General features: G+C 26.7%; 1 protein-coding gene across 3 annotated transcripts in view; it reads left to right on the top strand.

Moving 5' to 3' along the window:
- Window positions 1-16,957, top strand: part of LOC145833738 (polypeptide N-acetylgalactosaminyltransferase 16-like) — a 56,856-nt gene extending 39,899 nt beyond the window's left edge. Inside the window, exons 9-14 of one of the 3 annotated variants that reach the window (XR_014369762.1) lie at window positions 291-420; window positions 8,759-8,866; window positions 11,638-11,721; window positions 13,697-13,787; window positions 15,789-15,930; window positions 16,048-16,188. Coding sequence is in view for 2 of the 3 variants with exons in the window: in XM_082940895.1 (XP_082797021.1) it covers window positions 291-420; window positions 8,759-8,866; window positions 11,638-11,721; window positions 15,789-15,930; window positions 16,048-16,188; window positions 16,674-16,865 (797 nt within the window). In the remaining variant the exon portion in view is untranslated. Of the gene's footprint in view, window positions 1-290; window positions 421-8,758; window positions 8,867-11,637; window positions 11,722-13,696; window positions 13,788-15,788; window positions 15,931-16,047; window positions 16,199-16,673 lie in introns of those variants that run through there. The other 2 variants (XM_082940895.1, XM_082940897.1) reach the window with 2 other exon arrangements.
- Window positions 16,958-19,393: the final 2,436 nt, after the last annotated feature.

Here is a 19,393-nt window from a genome sequence, read left to right as displayed (position 1 = left end):
TGGCTGAAAATTATAAAATAGCTGCTCCCATTTATTAGATATTAACCTTTTTTTAGTTTGATTACCCATTTAATTTAATGCTACCTTACTAATTACGCCCCCTGATAGCCAAAATCATCCCTAAAAGGACGCAGTTGCCCACTTTAGAAAAACACTGACATAAATAAAAGCTGTACAGGACTAAAAGTTAAGTTTTAGTTAAATAATATATGTTTTAAATATTTTTTTCGGGTTTTTAGTAGCGTAAGTACTGTTATTTTGTAAAATATAAGACAATATCTAATTATAAGAATTGTCGTTTAAAAATTGGATGTGTGGAGGTACGGTGCTCATAGTCCCATGCAGTCGAGTTGGTCACGTTTTCAGAAAGAAACATCCTTATGAATTTCCTCGAGGTGGTAACAGTGCTACTTTTTCACGGTAAGTATGAAATTTAAATAGTTTTATCCTATTTTATCTTTACAACTCTCTAAGGTAACAATCAAAATTATGTACTTAATTTTACACTAGTTTTATTTCAATTATGTACATTATTAGTTTGTAGGTACAGTAAAACATAAAATAAATAAATCTTTAGAATTTTTATGAAAACTGACAATGTTGTAGACGTTAAGTTGCGAACGATTTAGTTGAGTGATTCGTTTTACTGTACGAAATGTTTCATGACGGCAGTAGTCGATCCCGCTTGCTAAAATAAAACAACAATCTCTTGCGAGTATGTCTGATTAATGAGTTTTAATAATAAAGATACCGGTTTAAATTAAGCTGGAAACTAATTATGTGGTGCATTCTTTTGCTGACTTGAATAAATTAAGTTAATCAAATTTAAAAGTACTTCAGATAAGTTTATTTGGAAAATAAATTAGTTAAATTTATTTCTGATTTTTTGTTGTTTTAAGTTTTATTTTAAACGAAGCGTTTCAACACCATCTTTTTGTTTTTATCAAGTAGTAAAATGATGTAGTTAAAATAACAATTTAATAAAGATGTTAAACTTAATATGAGTTTAAGAACTTATGAAGTATATAATCAAACAAGTTTTGAATAAAAACACAGCTTAGTGTGTTAAATTTAAGCAAATTTAAATATAAATTTGTTAATTAATAAGAAAGTTAAAAGTTTTGGTTTTTTCATTTAATACAAGCTGAATGTTTAAGTTTGATTTTTGATTTTCGGTTAGTATTAAATCGAATTGATGCTGGAAAGTTCTATTTGCTTTCATCGTTTTAAAAGTTTTAAATTTCATACAGTATCCGAGTTTTGACAGTATGTGCAATCATATATTCGCTGTTTTTATCAGCTCCATCATTGCCTGCAATTTTTTTAAGAACAACTTAGCTAGGTGGTTAAAATAACAAATAAGAGGTTTATGTACACAAATTTAGCATTTCATTATCAACTGAATTTGTAAATAAAAAATCTAACCTAGACATAAAAAAATTAAACAATTTTGAGTTTTGATAGTATGGACATTTAATACCTGTATACTCAAGTTCGACTAAGAGAAATAATTAGAGAAACCATAAACAACAAATTACGACACGGTTATAAACTCGATATTAAAAAACCAGCATCATTAGAATTTTTTTTTACGGGAAATAATCTACAAGCAAATAGGCGGTGTCCTTTAACCTCAATTCTATCTAATTGATCTGTTTCAAAGAAAACCCTAATTAAAAATCAACATCTAAAACTAAACATCTACTCACTTGAAGTGTGTATGTATCCGACCAGGGGTGCAAGGCAGCATTCCAGGATGGCTTTTCATTTTGTTTGATAAATAAGGAGATTTTTCTTTAACTTGGGCGACTGTAAGCCTAAGTTATTTTACTAAACAAAACATAACTATCGATTTTTAAAGCTAACAAGCAATTAAAATCATATAAAAAAAAGTTTTCATCATTACGTCATACTCTAATTACATAGTTTTAATGAAGCTTCCAAGCTCGATATAAATTTAGTTGTTTTTTTAATTTTAACTATTGGTTAATAAAAAACATTACTACCATAACCTGAATCTAAAGCTTGTTATAGTTATTATATCTTTTGAAAACCCAAGAAGTTTTTTTACAAACTTTAGACTAATGTGAGTGTATAGTTTTGATTGAAAATATTACTTTGGCTTTACCTTGCACAGTTGATTTTTTATTATTTAATACCTAATTCTTTCAAAATGTATAAAAAGATTTTGTTTCAAGTTTGAGCCTAATCTTATTTACTCTTTTGTGCCTTTTCCTCACATGTCATGAATTTATTTTAGATCAAAAAAAACAAAAACTGACGAGGTCATAGACTGAAGCATTGGTTTTGTTAAATAAATCTATAAAAAATAAATGTCCTAGTAATTGACTTTTTTATACTTCTTAGAATACAATTTTTCAATTAGTACTTGATACTAATTATGTCAAAAAATGGTACAAGAATAATAGTTATGTGCAGTTTGGTTTTACTTGCACTGAAGCAACTGAAGGAATGCAAAAATCGCAATGCATGTTTTGCTTGACCATCCGAAAAAAGGATCATTCGGCAGGATCTGAATACTAGGATAGGGTAGATCACTCTATTGATATTGTTGTTATATTTTTAGACCTAGTTTGATTAACAGTAACTTTTTTTCAATTTCAGGCTCTTTATCTTTATTTTTCAGCATTCTAATAAACTTATTTCTTATTGTTAGGTTAGTTTTTGGTCACTTAGGCTTGACTTTGGGGTGTATTCAAAAACCTGAAACCAATTTGCATATATCGAAACAAGACTAATAACAACAAGATGTAAATTTAAAATGATCAAGTATTAATTATTAAACTTTTTTTTTGATTTATTTGTTAAATGTTTAGGTAAGGTGGTTTATGGTTAAGGGTGTATTTTTTAAATTAAGTTATTCAAATTAAAAACAAAGTCTTGTTTTGGTATATGCAAAATAGTTGCTGGTTTTTGATGTTCTTAGATGTGACACTTACTCAATAATATCTTGATATAAAAAGATATACTGCAATCCTCCTCTAGCTGCTAGAGCAGGGGTGGGCAGCCTTATGTAACTCGCGGGCCAACTTTCCTAGGAAAAGTGCTCGCGGGCTACAATACTTAAAAAAAAACCTTCGAGGGCAGCATTTATTTAAAAAAGGTTTTAGTAATCAGAAGAAACATCTTATTTAAGTTCAAAAATATGATAAATTAAGCAATATTAGAGCACTAATAAAGAGTATTTATTGAAGTAAGAGCCTAACTGTAAGTTTTTATTACAAAATCTTAAAATGTGTTTTAAAATGTATATTTTTGGCTGAAAAGGAGCTCGAGAGCTGCAGATTTTGACTTTGAGGGCCGCATTTGGTCCGCGGGCTGCAGTTTGCCGATCCCTGTGCTGGAGCAATACTCACATGTAAGTCTGTTGGATGTTATATAGCAGGGGTCGGCAGGAAATTGGATCTCGCGGGCCAAACTTCAAGTTTCAAATTTTCCGCGGGCCGCAGTTTTAGTTTTAGTCAGATTTTATTTTCAATCGGTTTTAGTGACATTGAAACCAGAGGAGGTTGGCATGCCAACTTCCAAGGGTTTGTTTAGAAGGGTAAGGGGGTCAATGGTTGACTCATGGCTAAGAGATCTTTGGCTCTGAATGCGAGCACTCTTAGCCCGAGTTTGAATCCTAGTGTCTGGAAGGCACTCTGGATTTGGACTGACCCGTGACATAGTTTAAATTTACTTTAATAAAAATTATTTAATAATATAAAATACAAAGCAGTTGGGATAAATTTATATACTAAAAACTTAATAGTAAACCAATTTGTAACAAAATATAAAAAACTTAAAATGAATAAAGTAGTTAAAATTAGACAAAAATTACAATAAAAAACTCAGGTATGAAAAAATCAACAAAATTTTATAAACTGTTATAAAATTTTATACAATGTTAACAAAATTCAAGAAAATACTTAAATTTGTCTAAAAACATTTTAAGTATCTTGCTTATAAAAAAAGTCAATAAAATTAGTCACTAGCACACAGGAAAAGGTGATTCTACTGGAAGACAATAAACTTCACTCCAATTCTTTCCTCAGAACTCAGACTACTCTCTCTAACAATGCCCCAAGCTTACAATAGTCCTTTCCTTGACTGAAGACTGTTGTTATAGCAACAATTTCAAATTTCTTGTACTATAACTTGTCAACATCTCATTTGTTGTTGTTTTTAGCTTTCCCAACAACAAAGTGTTTCCAATTAAAAAATAGAAAATTGTAATTAAATAACGTATCGTTACAACATTTAGCTACTTATAGGGATCTGGCCTCGCCTATTTAAAATGTATTTTTATTTTAGAATCTAAAATTTATATAAAGTACAATACTTATGTCCTAATATTATTTATATCATTATTTATGGGCATAGGGGGGAAACACCCTTTTTTGGTTTTTGATCTTATTTTATATAGTTTTTACTAAGCTACAAGATGCTTTTTACAGATTTAAAAAATTCAAAGTAATTTTTGAGATATAGCCGGTCAAAGTTGGAGCCAACAATAGGATCCTTATGGGAGGCGCAAACTAAAACGGCAAAAATAGACTATTTTACTAAAAATCTATCTTCTCTTACGTTTTTTGAGATAACTACCTCAAACTTTCAAGAAATGTTCCTTGATATATTTAAAAAATTCTGTCTGAAGGAATTTTGAAAAAAACAAAAAATAAAAGTTTTATACAAAAAATAAACAAAAAAAACTGTTTTTTTTTTGTTCTTTTGCAATAAAATTTTAATTTTTAAAAATTCTGTTCCAACAAATGTTCTGTTGTTAAAATTTTATACGCTGAAATATTTTTACGAATTTTTTTTTAAAGCAACTTGTGCTAAAAAGGTAGTTTTTATTTTATTTAATAATTTAACTTCAACAGTAAAAACAGTTTTACATTTGAATAGTTAAATAAACTGTTGTAAAATTTATTTTTAAGATATTTATAGAGTTGATTTTTACAATAACTGAACTTAACTTTTATAAATTAAAATATGAAGATTAGCACTGTAAAATGTATGCTTTTAATAAAAAATAATTAAAAAACATAATAATTTTAACAATAATGATATTAACAACAACAACTTGCAAAATTTTAAAACACGTATTTTTTTTTGAATACTTGTCTAAGTCTAAAACTAATAATAGACAGCAAGCAACATTTGCAAACATAAAAAAAAGACTTTTTTTTTCGATTTCCTCAAAAAAAAACTTAAGTTTGCTTAGAACAGTTATTTTAGCTCACTATTTAAATACTTTATTTTCTGCTAACGTAAAAATATCTATAACTATTTTTTTTACACTTGCATGCAAAAAAAAGTTTGTAAGCATAAGAAAAAAAAAAGTTTGTAAGTATTCTGAGCTTAATTTAAAATAGTATTCTTAAAGAACAATCTTAAAAAGAAACTAGATAGAAAATGCTAAATCCTAGACTAAACCAATGTTACTGTAACCAAACAAATCAACTTTCGAACAAAAAATAAAAATAAAAAATTAATAAAAACTTGGATATTAAATGACAAATACTATAAACTCCTTTGAAAAAGTAAATAGACGAGTAGGAATAATCACTAATGATCACTAATGACTTTTAGAATCACTTTTTAAACGATAGTTTTTAAGTCCATCCTGGAACTTTCCAAAATGACTTGTATTTTTTAAACATAATGGTAGCTTAATCCACAACTTACTTCCTTGGTAGGATAGCAATTTATGACCTATTTTGCTGTTGAATCTAGGTATGAAAAAATTTGTAGTTGTATAATAAATAGAAGTTGTATAATCAACTTCTATTATTTAGTTATTATTTTATTTTAAGTTGTTAAAAACAATCTTTATATAATCAATAGATTGCACAGCATATATTTAAAGTTTTAGTTGTTTTGTTAAGTTAACTAAAATATAAATACAACTTGTATTATATCTTCATTTCAAACAGCGCAAGTGTTTCTTTATACTAAATACTTTATGTTTTTAAATACTTTATGATCTATTTAAAGTTCTCTTGGTTGCAACTTTTTGAAACAAAAAAGATACAATCAGTTACATCAAACCAGTTAGTGTTTTTAACAAATAAAAAATGTAAAAAAGCCAAGATAAAAAAGCTTTGCCATTTAAACAAAATAATTTACAAATTAAGATAAATATTTTAGTTTTAGTAAAAAGTTTTTGATTTCTTCTAAATGTTTTTATGCAAATTTCAATGTAACATAAAATGATTATTAAAGAAACATTTTTATAATCACATGTAAAAGCAAAGACCTAATTTATAAAAAATTGATGTATTAGTAAAACACTGTAATGTATGTACATATAAAAACATTTATACTAAATAAAATTACTTATTACATTGTCAACTTACTGAATCAAAAGAAACTTTCCAATCCAAGTACGTAAGCTTTTGTATACACTCCAAGATGTTGTTGTTTGAAAGGAAAAACAAAATCTAAACTTAAAAAAAAACTGCTAGAACTACTTAAGCAGTGAAGATGAAATGGTTTTTAAATGCTATCCAGGAACTTAAAAACAAAACTAATAAAAATACTGTTTTTTTTTCGAAAAAGTCAATTTAAAAAATAGTTTTGTTTAGCGGGCCAAATTTACATGCTCGAGGGCCACATTAACAAGCTCGCGGGCCGCAATCGATTTAAATAAAAAACATGCTCGCGGGCCGCAGATTTACACTTCGAGAGCCGCAGTTGGCCCGCGGGCCGCAGTTTGCCGACCCCTGTTATATAGGTAGAGCATCATACTTTTGTACAAGATTTGTCGATTTCAAAGAAAAACTTTTAAAAATTAAAAAGATACTTTGAAAAATCAATTTACGATTTGAAATTGAGAATTTTCTTAAAAACTACAAAATCGACAATTTAACTTATAAACAATAACAAAAAATAAATAATGGCAAAAGCTGTCAAATCCATCAACTTTCGTATTTTACAACTATCTACTAGATAATTATTTGTGTAAAACATTCTTAAAACGATTTATAACTGTTTTTGAAAAACACAAGGTAGATGTTACCAGCATTGTTAATATAAAAGTGTTCGAATACTAATATTCAGAAACATTAGACTGAAGTCACATAAAGTCACCTGCTCTTTAGACCGGAGTATCTCATTCATAGGTTAGATATCGGCCAAGTGTTTCGAAGAGTTGCTGTTATTATTTAATGCTCAAATCAATAATTTGCACGAATGTAAACTGTGTTAAAACTCAAACATTGAGAATAACTTTAAATTTCTAGAGGTGTGATCGAGGTTAGCTTTATGTTATAGAATAAATGCTAATCAAAAAATAAAAACCGAAGTTAAACACACAAGTAGCCATAAACAGAAATATATCTTTAATGACAATATATTAACTTATATTTGTTTTAAACTGCTTGCTTTTTTATAACGTTGTATGTTTTACATTCAAATCAATTTTAATATTAACAGTCTTTCAAACAAGTATGATAATAATTAAGTATAATTCAACAAGCCGACCGCATCCATAAAATCTAGTCAATAAATAAATAAAGTATCCGGCCGGATCCGAATACTAGGATTTGGTAAATCACTAATTATAACTTTCCAAAAAAACCTTCCCACAACGATAAATATTATTGACATTAGTTTTTATTGTAAAAAAGTCTTTAATTTATTTTAGTGATATTTCCTTATTTTACTTTTAAAATAAAATACTTGAAATCAACTCTATACTACTAAAATACCTTTAAATGTAACTACTTATAAATTTACTATTTCATTGAAGTTTTATGAACAACTTAACAAATAATATTTATTTTTTTGAGACAACAATTCATTTTGCAGTTTTTTTTTTATTATTTCTTAACTAAAATTTCTACAATTTACCCTTTTCAATAGTTCTTGTAGATCAGTGCTTCTGAAGGTGATCTAGTGTTCTAGTGGCGGAACCCTTTTCCAAAGTTCAACTTTTCCGCGGAACCCCTAATTTTAACTTTACATAAAATTTTAAAATTAATAAATGTTCTTTTTTTAATTTCGAAAGGCTTCGCGGAACCCTAGGGTTCCGCGGAACCCCATTTCAGAAGCACTGTTGTAGATAACTAAATATATTTTTGTAAAATAGTAAACTTAATAAAATTTCAAGATTATGCGTAAGATAGGTAAATAAAATTATATGTACTATGCGATGCTATTATAAAGTTGTTTAACAAAATTTAAAGTATAAAGCTTAAGTACTAGAAATTGAAAGCATTAGTAGCAGTTTCAATAAGAGGAAACCGACTTATTTAAACTTTCTTTAAAATAAAATTAAACAACAAAAACAAAACTTAGTAGCGAATTTTCAATAATTTAAACAAATTAGAGTTATAAACAACTTTTTGTTTGCATAAACTTGGCTTATTAATTATTATAAATATAGATTCTAAAACACTTAGATGACACATGTTACGTCCTTTACAAACAATCGAAAACATATATTTCTATAACTATTATTTGTTATTATTTTGATTGAAATTGTACTTTTAGTTATAGATTGTAGCCAGCTTCATTTTTCTTTGGTTTACTGTATATAGTAGTTGTATTAACTTATTAAAAATAAAATTAATAGCTTATAATTTAGTTAGTGCATTATTAAAAAAAAAGTATAATAAGTATTTTACTAATGCGCTCCGAACGTATTAAATATAGGCGACTTCTTAATAACCCAAATTAAATAGTTTGATAAACATCGGGGTAACCATTTTTTCGGGCTGCATAATAAAAATTAAATTTAATTTTTAAATAGTAACACGCGACGTGTATCAGAGGTTTGGATGGATGAGTATAAAGAGGAGTTCTTAAAAGCGAGACCTTTTGCAAAAAAATGCTCCTTTACTAAACTGGAAATGGAAAGGTTCTATTGTTTTTGTATAACTTTTAAAAACTTTATGTCAGGTAATTATGTAGGTATTGTAGTAATTATGTAGTAATTAAATAGATACGAATTATACGTAGTTAAACCTTTTTTTTATGTTTTGTACTTTTATATGAAGTAAATAAGTAGATTTTTGTTTTATTTTTCTACCAAGTTCATCACTAAATAAATAAACCTAGTTTAATTTCAATATTAATATTTAGAATTGCCATAGGCAACTCTACGATTTTACATTTGAATTATAACTATTTATTTACCAGATTTTGATTAAAAAAAAAGATCCGGATAATTTAATAAATAAGTTTCCTTAAAAGACACTTTTGAAATACCAAGCATAAAAAAATCAACAGTATTAGATACTTTTCTTAACTGGATCAATAAAAGTATCTTAATAGATAAGAAGCTCTTCTTTTATTCACACACCAACAATTTTTTAAATAGTTTTATGTATTGTTTTGAATTTAAATAAATTTAAATATTTCTAGACTTATCAACTTCTGATGTATACTTTATTCAATGTTATATAGTAGGGTTAAGAAACTCCACTAGTTCATGAGTGAGATGCATCAGTCTCATTGTATGACGAAAAGTTACTTTCGCACGAGTGACAGTTTTTCACGGTAGAAGGAACCGCTTACCGACCAAAGGTTAGGGTCAAAAGTAATGATATAAAAAAAAAATTATAATAAAAATGAGAAAAAAAGCCGACCAAGGTTAGGGGTAACGGTGATAGTAAAAAAAAAAGAAAACAAACTTAAACTCGTGTAAAAGTAACCCTTCGTGCAAAAGTGACGCTGTCGCAATAAAGAGGTTGACTGTAGGTAAAAGAGAATATAGAGGGTATAGAAGACGTCTTAGATTAATATGAAAAGCGAAAGAAACTTATTTTTATTTACAAGTTAAAAAACACAAAGATAAATGATCACTACAGCAAACTAGACTAAAACTACAGTTGAACACAAACAAACAACAAGAGAACTAATATGTATCTATAACTTAATATAACGAAACCCTCAACACTTCTAAACGAATTGAATTCACGACGCATAATAAGACACTCAACTTCCACCGTTTCTATTGCCAGAAATTGCAAGAAAAAACTTTTTTATAACCATTGCAAAAACTGTAACGCTTTGCAATAAAACAATTTAAAACTACAAAGAAAGTTTATTTTTTAAAATTTTGTTTACAAAAACTTTAAAGCATAATTTTTTAGTTCTACTATTCTTAAAGTATTTGCGTATCGTTCTCATTAGAAAAAGACTTTTTATATCCGCTGTATAACGCCGTGCAAAAGTGACCTTTCATGCAAAAGTGTACCTCAGTGCATTTCTGCGCCTACCCCTGAAAAGTATAGGTTTTAGTAAAAAAAAAACAAAAACTGATTTAACTTTAATTATGCATATAATTAAAACTATAATTTTTATTCACTTTAGTTCTAATATTTCTTTAGTTTACAAAATGAAGAAGTTTAGAATTTTATAGCTTTATGATATTTTTTTTACCTTTTACTGATTTTTTTAAAAGTTTTAACTATTTTCATAATACGAAATTAATCATTAAAATGAATAAAAACATAAATTTGTTTATTTTATTATGTATATAATTTATTTATATTGATTTAGTTTCGAAACATTAATAAAATCAAATGCGATGTAACAAACACTAACCCTGACTTGCAGATTTTGTGTTTGTTATGAAACATGAACATTTCACGTGGCAATTTTAGTGCAGTCAAGCGTGACTAATAAACAAATTCATTGTAATTAGTGTTAGTATATATATTGTTTTTCTTAACAAAATTTATATATTCTGATTGCTTTTTCAGTATCAGCTGCATTATTGAATTGTGATTGGCAGCTTATAATTCTTTAGTAAAATTAACTTAGTTAATCTATTGTGTTTTAGATAAACTATTCTATAAAGAGTTATACATTATAGTCTGACTCTTGTATTTTGTATTTGGTATTTCAAGTAGTTTAAATTATTGGGTGTTTATAAACATATTAACTACTTGTTCAGTTTGACACCTTCCAGGTGTTTTGTTAGTAAGTATATTTTTAAATAGTGTCGCAGTATTATTTGTGTGTTTTTATTTTGTATATAAATAGTACCATTTTCAACTTCCTGTCTGTTCTTATATTAAATATTTATGAGTAAAAATAACCTAAGCAGTAATAACGAGCCCCTTGTTAAGCTATCCCCCAAGCGCAAGCGGACTAGGGCCTCTGCAGTCTGCACGTTTACAGCAGGTGCATGAGGAAAAAGGTCAGGTTGACAATACGCCCTCTGGCGGTCAACCTGACCTCTCTGAACCTTTGGGCCATGAGGCACCAACATCCACTGCTTACAGCGACTTAATGCAATTAAAGCATGATTATATAGCTCTGTGTAGTATAAACACAATTCTTTCTTTTCAATTACTAGTTTACGAAAGTGTTTACTGTTAAATGAAAACATACATTATAGTACATTTTGAATTAAAGTTTTTCAACGATATAAGCTGAGTAAATTAATTACTAATCAAAATTTATTAATTTACATTTCGTTTATTATATTGATATCATAAAAAGCAATTAAAAATGTTTTTCTAATCAATTTAACCATCAATTTATAATTTTCAAAGTTTTAGAATTTTAAAGATTATAGCAGTAAACAACAAGTTTAAAATCTTATTTAATTAATATAACTTTTTTTCGTAAAAGAGATCTTTGAAACGTTTACGTTACTCATGCATTAAAAAAATACAGTTTAAATGAAAGGAAGAATTTGCGGAAAAGATTAAATTGCAAATCATTTCAGTGGTATCTTGATCATATTTACCCTTCATTGTTGTTAGTTTATTACCATTTAAATTAAAAAAAATTGAATATTTAATGGTAATTACTTTTTTTTAATTAAACGACTAAACATAATAAGAATGTTGCTAACCAATTAACTTTTTAAACATATTAATACTTTTTTAGCATTTGTTAAAATTAACTTTTAGTTACTTATTTTGTGCTTCGTAAAACAATATTTGTATAGTATACAATATGTTGATAGTATTGTTCAATTGCAACATCAAATTCAATTCAATTATTAATTGAATTCGGTTTATTTCTTATCCAAACTATCTTTAATCCTGCCGGTTCAAATCAAAATTTACTTTATCGCTGCCTTAGTAATCAACACTACCTGATATCCAAAATTGCCCATAAAGAGTGACATATACTTTTTGGGAAAATTTTAGTTTAGATAGGTCTGATTTAAGCAATGTCAGGCTAAATAAAAATAGTTTGCACACAAACCCTTTTTACAACATTCATAAACTTTTCGTTAATATAGTAAATTTTATAAAAACTTGTTTTTAAATCTTAACTGTTTTTGATATTTTTATGTATGTGTATTTAAAAAGTACCTATAACATAGTATTGGTTAAAAACTACAAAATAAAAAATATTTAATTAGTTTAATTAGCTCTATGCCAGAAACACTGTCAAATTAGTCTGTAAAAAAGTCAAATACTAAAGGAAAGTTCAAGCTCCAAACTTTTTTTAAAGCGAGTTAAAAACTCCAAAGAACAGTTGAAACTCAAAACTGTAAGAAACTCTGCATCAAAATCAAATATCGAAGGACAGTTCAAACTCTAGACTGTGTCAAAAAAGGTCAAAAATTGACAGATATTTTGTACCAAAATCTGTATTAAAACCAATTATATGTCAATTTAGTGAGAATATACTCCAATCTACACTCTTTACAACTGTTTTACCCTATTAAACAGCTCTTTCTCAACTGCGTTTTGTACTGTGTGTACAATTACCAATTGATAATATATATTTAATTTAAAAATACAGTTCATACTTTTCAGCCTTTTTTTCTTAAACTTTTCTATATACAGGGATTGGTTACAAAAAGTTTAGATAATGATATATTTATTACTGCCCGTCAAGCTATTATTTGATTTAATTGAATTTTTGTTTGATAGTGATCTGAGCTAAAAATATTTTATCTTAAACTTTGGTTTTTCGTTATTTAAGCATAGACAGCAGTTAGTTAAATTCTAGAAGTACTACAAATTTACAAAAACAGTTCCGGTTAAAGTCTCTCAATTAGTTGTAACCCCAAGTACAAAAAAAGAATTTTCAGGATTTTTAAAAATTTCTTAATTTAAAATATTTAATCTTAATTTTCATAATTAAATCTAAATTTATAAATTCACTGACAAATAAAACTACTTTTGTTAAACATTAAAATTTTTTTTTTAGTATGCCACGCATACTAATAACCACCAAGTGGTCTATAAATGTTTCTTAGTTTGCCTCGAATTAAAAAAATTATCAAAATTAGCATGTTTACTATTTTAAAATGTTTAGCAAAATTTCTTCTATTAGTCATTGAATTTAGATTTTCTTAGTTTTATTTTTGACTTAGTAAGTAAACCGTTAACAAAGACAAAAACTGAAAAAAAGGCCAATATCCTGTAAAATATTAAGTTTATATTATAAACAAAGACACTGATTATTAAGGTTAATTTACTGAAAAATATTGAAATGAAAGCTAGTAAAAAATGTATCTATTTTTTGAGATATGCTACTTATACTAAAAAAGCCAAAATTTCCCACTATGGGCTGGGTCCGATTGAAACGTTGAGGTGTTTCCCTTATTATTTGCTGAGTTAATAATTTTTAAAAGCTTTTTTTTATTTATTTATACTCATTTCATTAGCCCACCTTACCCAAACATATTAAAATTTAATCAAAAATAATTTTTTAATAACTAAAAATTAATAATACATATAAAAAAACCTTTTTTATTTTGCTGAATCAGAAAGTATTATGGGATTTCAACAAGACTATTATGGGCTCTAGCACCGTCAATTCTAGCAACGTTAAGTTCGAGGATGAAAAAATCTGGTCTAGTTAGTCTTTTTTAAACATTTCAGTTAAATGTATGAGAAGTTTTATCAATTGATTTTTTTTGTTTCAAGTATGTACAACTATACTAAAACTTATGTTGATATATAACCACTGAACGATGGCTCGGTCGTAGTTAAGCTAGGTAACTGTTTGACTTGGCTTGTGACCGCGTCATACGTTTTATGTCGTCCATCGATAAGCGTTTAGACGACACGAGCTATTAAGTTATTTTTATCTAATATATAAAGCGTTCAAAAAGAACGCTTGTTAATTTTCATTTATTGATTCTAGTACTAATCTAAAGTAAGAAAACAATTTTAAAAGCAATTTGGTGATTTATTTTGTATAATAAACTAAAAACGACAGTATGTGATAAAGTGATGCAGTTCTACCACAACCGACTCGAGATTTTCTTAAGCTTAATGACTATCTGCTGGCTGAGACTTAAACAACTCGAACGATTCTTCTATCTTTTTTTAACTATATAAATTCTCTGCAGTACTTCTCTTACCTTGGCCCGTTCCATCCACAACAACTCGCACACCCAACAAAACATCTTTTCAACATACTAAGAAAACTTATTTGTTTTTTAACTAGCTTCTCTACTTATTTACGTCACGCGCAAAAGCCTTTCTGTATTTTTCCACTTAAACTTATGTTGACTCCTTTGTTGTGATATTCCACTTAAACTTATTTTTGACTCTTTCATTGTACTTCTAGAAACAAGTAGTAAACTACTACTTGTTATACTATCCTTTCTACCATACTTAGTTGTTTTGTTTTATTTCTGAGTACTATATTTTTGAATGTTTTTCCTAATATCTAGCTTTTGAAACAAGTAAAAACTACTACTTGTTATATATATATATATATATTTTCTATTTACTTTATTAAAATGAGTTAAAACAACGTAAGCACGATCAAAATTCTAACAAAAAAAAGAACTTAAAAAAAATAGTTAAATTAATTATAATTACAAGGAAATGCTCCTATAAACTTTTTTATAAAGTAAATTTAATTAAAAAAAACATAAGTACTAATTTAAGTAGTAACTAAATTTTTCTAAGTGTTGTATAAACTTAAGTATATCTTTTAAGAATATTAACTAGGCGACATTAAATAACCCTCGGACTTTTTATATTAAAAAATAAGTCTGTTTAAGTGGTATATCTAAAAGTTAAGATTTTCCACATTAATAAAAACAAAAGTATTTAAGTTTGCTTAACGTTTGTTTGAATTCCATTATCGAAGAACGTCTGTGCAAGTTACAGAACAATTTGTGCAAGTTTTTAAGCTTAAGGTGGAACTTTACATACTATAAAATAGTAATAGATTAGTCACCAACTATACAACGCCAGCCCTAGACTTACAACATAGCATCTAGAGTCTAGACTGTAGAATAAAGATCTTTTTACCTGAATATTACATTAGTAAAAATTTAGCTTTTTTAATTAATTTAAAAGCACAATCTAGTTAAGTAAATGAATAGAAGATATAACTTAAACAGAAAATTAACAGCTTCGTTTAAAAATTAAACAAAGCAAAATTAAAAAGAAAAAGTAAATATTAAATCTTACTTAATCAAAAAAATAAAGTTCGGTTTAACCAGATTTATATAAATAAAAATTTAATATAAGAAAATTAATTTGTAATTATAGTATGTTAATTAAATTGATTATTAAAAGTTTATTCTAATTAAAATTATAAAAACATTAAGTTTTGGTTAAGACAAAGAAAATTATGTATTAATTTAATGACAATTTTAATAATATTAGTTAATTTTTCAAATAAATACTGTTAAAACTAAATCTCAAAAACAACAAATTTTTACTGATAAGGTTAGAAACGATTGGGTTAGATAAGATCGAGTTAGAAATGATCGGGCTAGATTGGGTTGGAAATGATTTAAACCCTTTAGCACATAAATCTACATTTTTTTTACATATAAAACTAGAAACAATATGTAATACTAATACCATTGTATAAATAGTATATTGTGTCAGAGTTCCAGAAGTTTACAAGTTACAAAGTTTTAAGTTGGTTGTAAACTCTTCATTTCAAAGTGTTGAAGTAAAAGTTTTCGACGACAAAAAATTTTTGTGTTTGCGAAATGCATCTTCTGATAGAAGTTTTCGTGACGCTAAAGTAAGTTTTTTTGTTTCTTTATAAACTGTTATTAAATTTAAATAACTAGGAAAATTAATAAAATAATTTTCATGTGTTAACAAACTGGTATTTCTAAATTTCATCTTACAATTTTAGGTTGGTTTTGTTTGGACTTTAAACAAAAACGGTCAGCTTTGTTCTAGATTCTTCGGAAGAAAAAAATGTGCAATGCCACTAAACAGTGGAAAAAGACCTAAAGTTGTTCTCGAAGAAAGCAGTCCTTTAAATTCCACACAAGTTATTAATAGTTTGTAAATTTTGTGTTGACTAAAATTTTTTTTTAATTTTAGTTATCATACTTGAAAAAAAACTTGGAATCCTGGAAAAGCTGGAATTTTGAACAAAAATCACTAAAAAACCTAGAATCTTAAAGAATTTTTATATGTTAAGTTGTAAAATTTTTATTTGATACGGAAAATCTATCATACAGATTTAATTTTTGTCATCATCAAAAAAACTTTTTTATTAAAAACAAATTAAAAGAAGATTGATAGTATATTTTTGTTGTTATACTATTTAGCAAAGTTAGTGTTTAACCTTAAATTTAACTTTAAATTAAACATAGACCTAAAAACGTGCACTTTTGAAAACCTGGAAGAAATTCAGAAAATCTGGAAGAATTTTCTTAAAAATTTTTAGCAACCCTGTTTCGTATAAAAAGTACTTACATAAACTTAATGTTAAAATAAATTATTACATAAATATTAATATTTTGTATCTAGCGGTGGATGTTAAAAGATGGTTATTTGGTTCACCGTCTTACAAATTTATGTCTCACAACTGGAATTTTACCTAACAAAAGTTTCTTAGTTTTGGACTCCATAGTTAATGGAAATTGTCTACGCCTTCAAGTTTTAAATATGGAGTTTTCAAGAAAACCTCAAAATAGTTTACTAAATTTTTTGTTTAATTAACGAATTTTTGCTAATGTTTTTTGTTTAATTAGTGGTTTTATAGTTGTTAAGTTTTACATATATTAAAATGTTGGTACTTGTACCTATCTTGATCACAAACATACTTTTTATTTAAAGTAACGTAATCTTTATTGTTTTTTTAATTTACTATTTATTCGAATTTGTTGATATCAGGAATATGAAAGTCTTAGCATAATTACAAGACTTTATCATTCACTAATTGCACCATGTTTTACCTATTTTTTTAATTAAAAACATGTTGTATTAAAATAGGATATTTACTAGTATATACAAAGGTAATTAATGAAAAAAAGTTTTATTTAATTTTGTAAACAAACATCTTTTAAGTTTCGTAAACCGAATATTTTTACGTATACAAATATAGTTAAAGTTTGTACAGTAGGTTGAAAAAGGGGGTTAATCGGCATAAGACAAAAAAAAACAACTTTAGTTAAAAGAATAAAACCAAGTGTTTTGAATAGTTGAAGAAAACTAGGTTTATTGATTGCATAACTAGTTTTGTTTCCTTTTTTGTTCAAATACTTCAAAAGTTTTGTAAGTTCATATTATTACATGACAACTCAAAGTACAATAGTTTAAATTTTGACTTTATAATTTCTTCGGTTCAAAATAAAAAGTTTTAAAGGGAAGGTTTGATTTATTCTACTTATAAATCGGATTCTAAATCATACAAAATTAAATATTGACAATCCAAGTATTAATAAAAACTAAAACTTTTTTAGTTACAACTTATATTTTAACGGGAACCGCTCAGTTCCAACCCGCGCACAATTCCCACCCGATCAAATTGAAAACTTTATTTACTTTAGCTGAGTTTTGCAATTGTCAAATTTAGTTATTGCTTCTGATTGCATTTAATGAAAACTTTCCATTTTATAATGACATTGCATGTTTTGAACTGATAAGACAAACTGATAAGTTAATTGTATTCAATTAAATAAATAACACTAAACAATATTAACATATTTACACAAAGTTTTAAAAAACGTTTAAGTAAATATTAACGTTTTAAAATAGACGCCAGTGGCGTAACGTGGTATTTTTGTTAGGGGTGGGCAAATTTAAAAAAAACCTCTTACCATAAACTTTAGTAATAAGCTAGATAAAGATCATTTTTAAAGTAATTCAAATAATTTACTATACAAAATAAATTCCAAGCTACTTTAAAAAAATCATTAGAATTGTTTGTGTTGGCACAAATATAAACTTTCGAAGATAGTTTTGTTTAATAATTTAAGTAAACGATATAACTATAACAATAATGGTATGTCACAAAACGAGAATATCTGTCTTATGAAGACAAATGTTTCTAAGACAGAAATTTCAATCTCTTTAAGTGACAAAAAATGGTGATAACAGCACCTCATTGTACAATATACATACTACACAAAACTATTCTTAGGTAAAAGAAAGTTAAATGTATCGATTGCTTGCTTATTTAATGAGAGTTACGTATTAATGTGGCCAAATTAAATTTGAAAATAACAAAGTTAAAGCAAAATGAACTTAACCTTATTGCATATTTTTTAATATTAATTAAAAACAAATCGAAAATTGCCAACGTAGAAATGTATTGGATGACAGATGTATAACACAAGATATAGTGCAAAATAATTGACTAGCAAGTTTGAAACGTAAGGTATGATAACAATAAAAAATCAAGAATAAAAGCACCAAAAAAACAATATTTAACAAATATGTAAAAATAAAAGTTTTATATTTAAAAAAATATTATATTACAAGTAACTTAGAACCAAAAATACTAATATTTTATAGCAAAAATGTTTACATAAAACAGCTAAATATTTTCTAAAATAGCTATAGTTAAATAGTTTATTAAATGACAAAAAGGCGCTCAAAAAAGTTGGCCCTAGGACCTGGTGCAAGAAGAACCTTTCGGTTATCGAGTCACACACCACAGATACCTTTTAGTGTCTTATCCAGGACAAAACAAATTAATCTGACAAACCATGTGGTTTATAAAACAAACTATAGAGGCAAATATCTAATGACAAAAAATATCGTCTAAAGTATGCAACGTTTATCAAAAGTTTAAGTAGTTACAAAGAAAATCTAAGTTCGTCCTTAACAAAAACCATAAAGCTCATTTTTTACCTTTGTAACGAAAATACATTCCTCTTAACTTTTTTTTTAAATAAATTTATAACTTCTCCATTAAAACCACTGCAATTTTTAATCAAGTCTCGACCAATAGAAATAACACTTAAGGACTTTAATCTAAACTGACCCATGGTATTTCTTAAATACGAATATCCATTTTATAAAGAAAACATCTTTAAAGCTTCAGTTGAATACTAGATATAGTTATTAGAATTTATAAAAGTTTTACTGAGACTTTTATAGTACAAGAGGGTTTTTACTAACCCTAATTTGAGCATTTCTGGTATATTGTAAAAACCCACTAACTCGTTTCGTAGCTTTTTACAGTCTACACCAGGATGAAAACTGTAAACTGTATGGATAAGGTCACAAAGAAAACATTTTTA

The sequence above is a fragment of the Thalia democratica genome, chromosome 4 (assembly GCF_965202585.1).
Source record: "Thalia democratica chromosome 4, ktThaDemo2.hap1.1, whole genome shotgun sequence".
Taxonomy (NCBI): domain Eukaryota; kingdom Metazoa; phylum Chordata; class Thaliacea; order Salpida; family Salpidae; genus Thalia; species Thalia democratica.
Note: the sequence above shows the minus strand (reverse complement) of the source record. Positions and strands in the feature narration are given on the sequence as shown.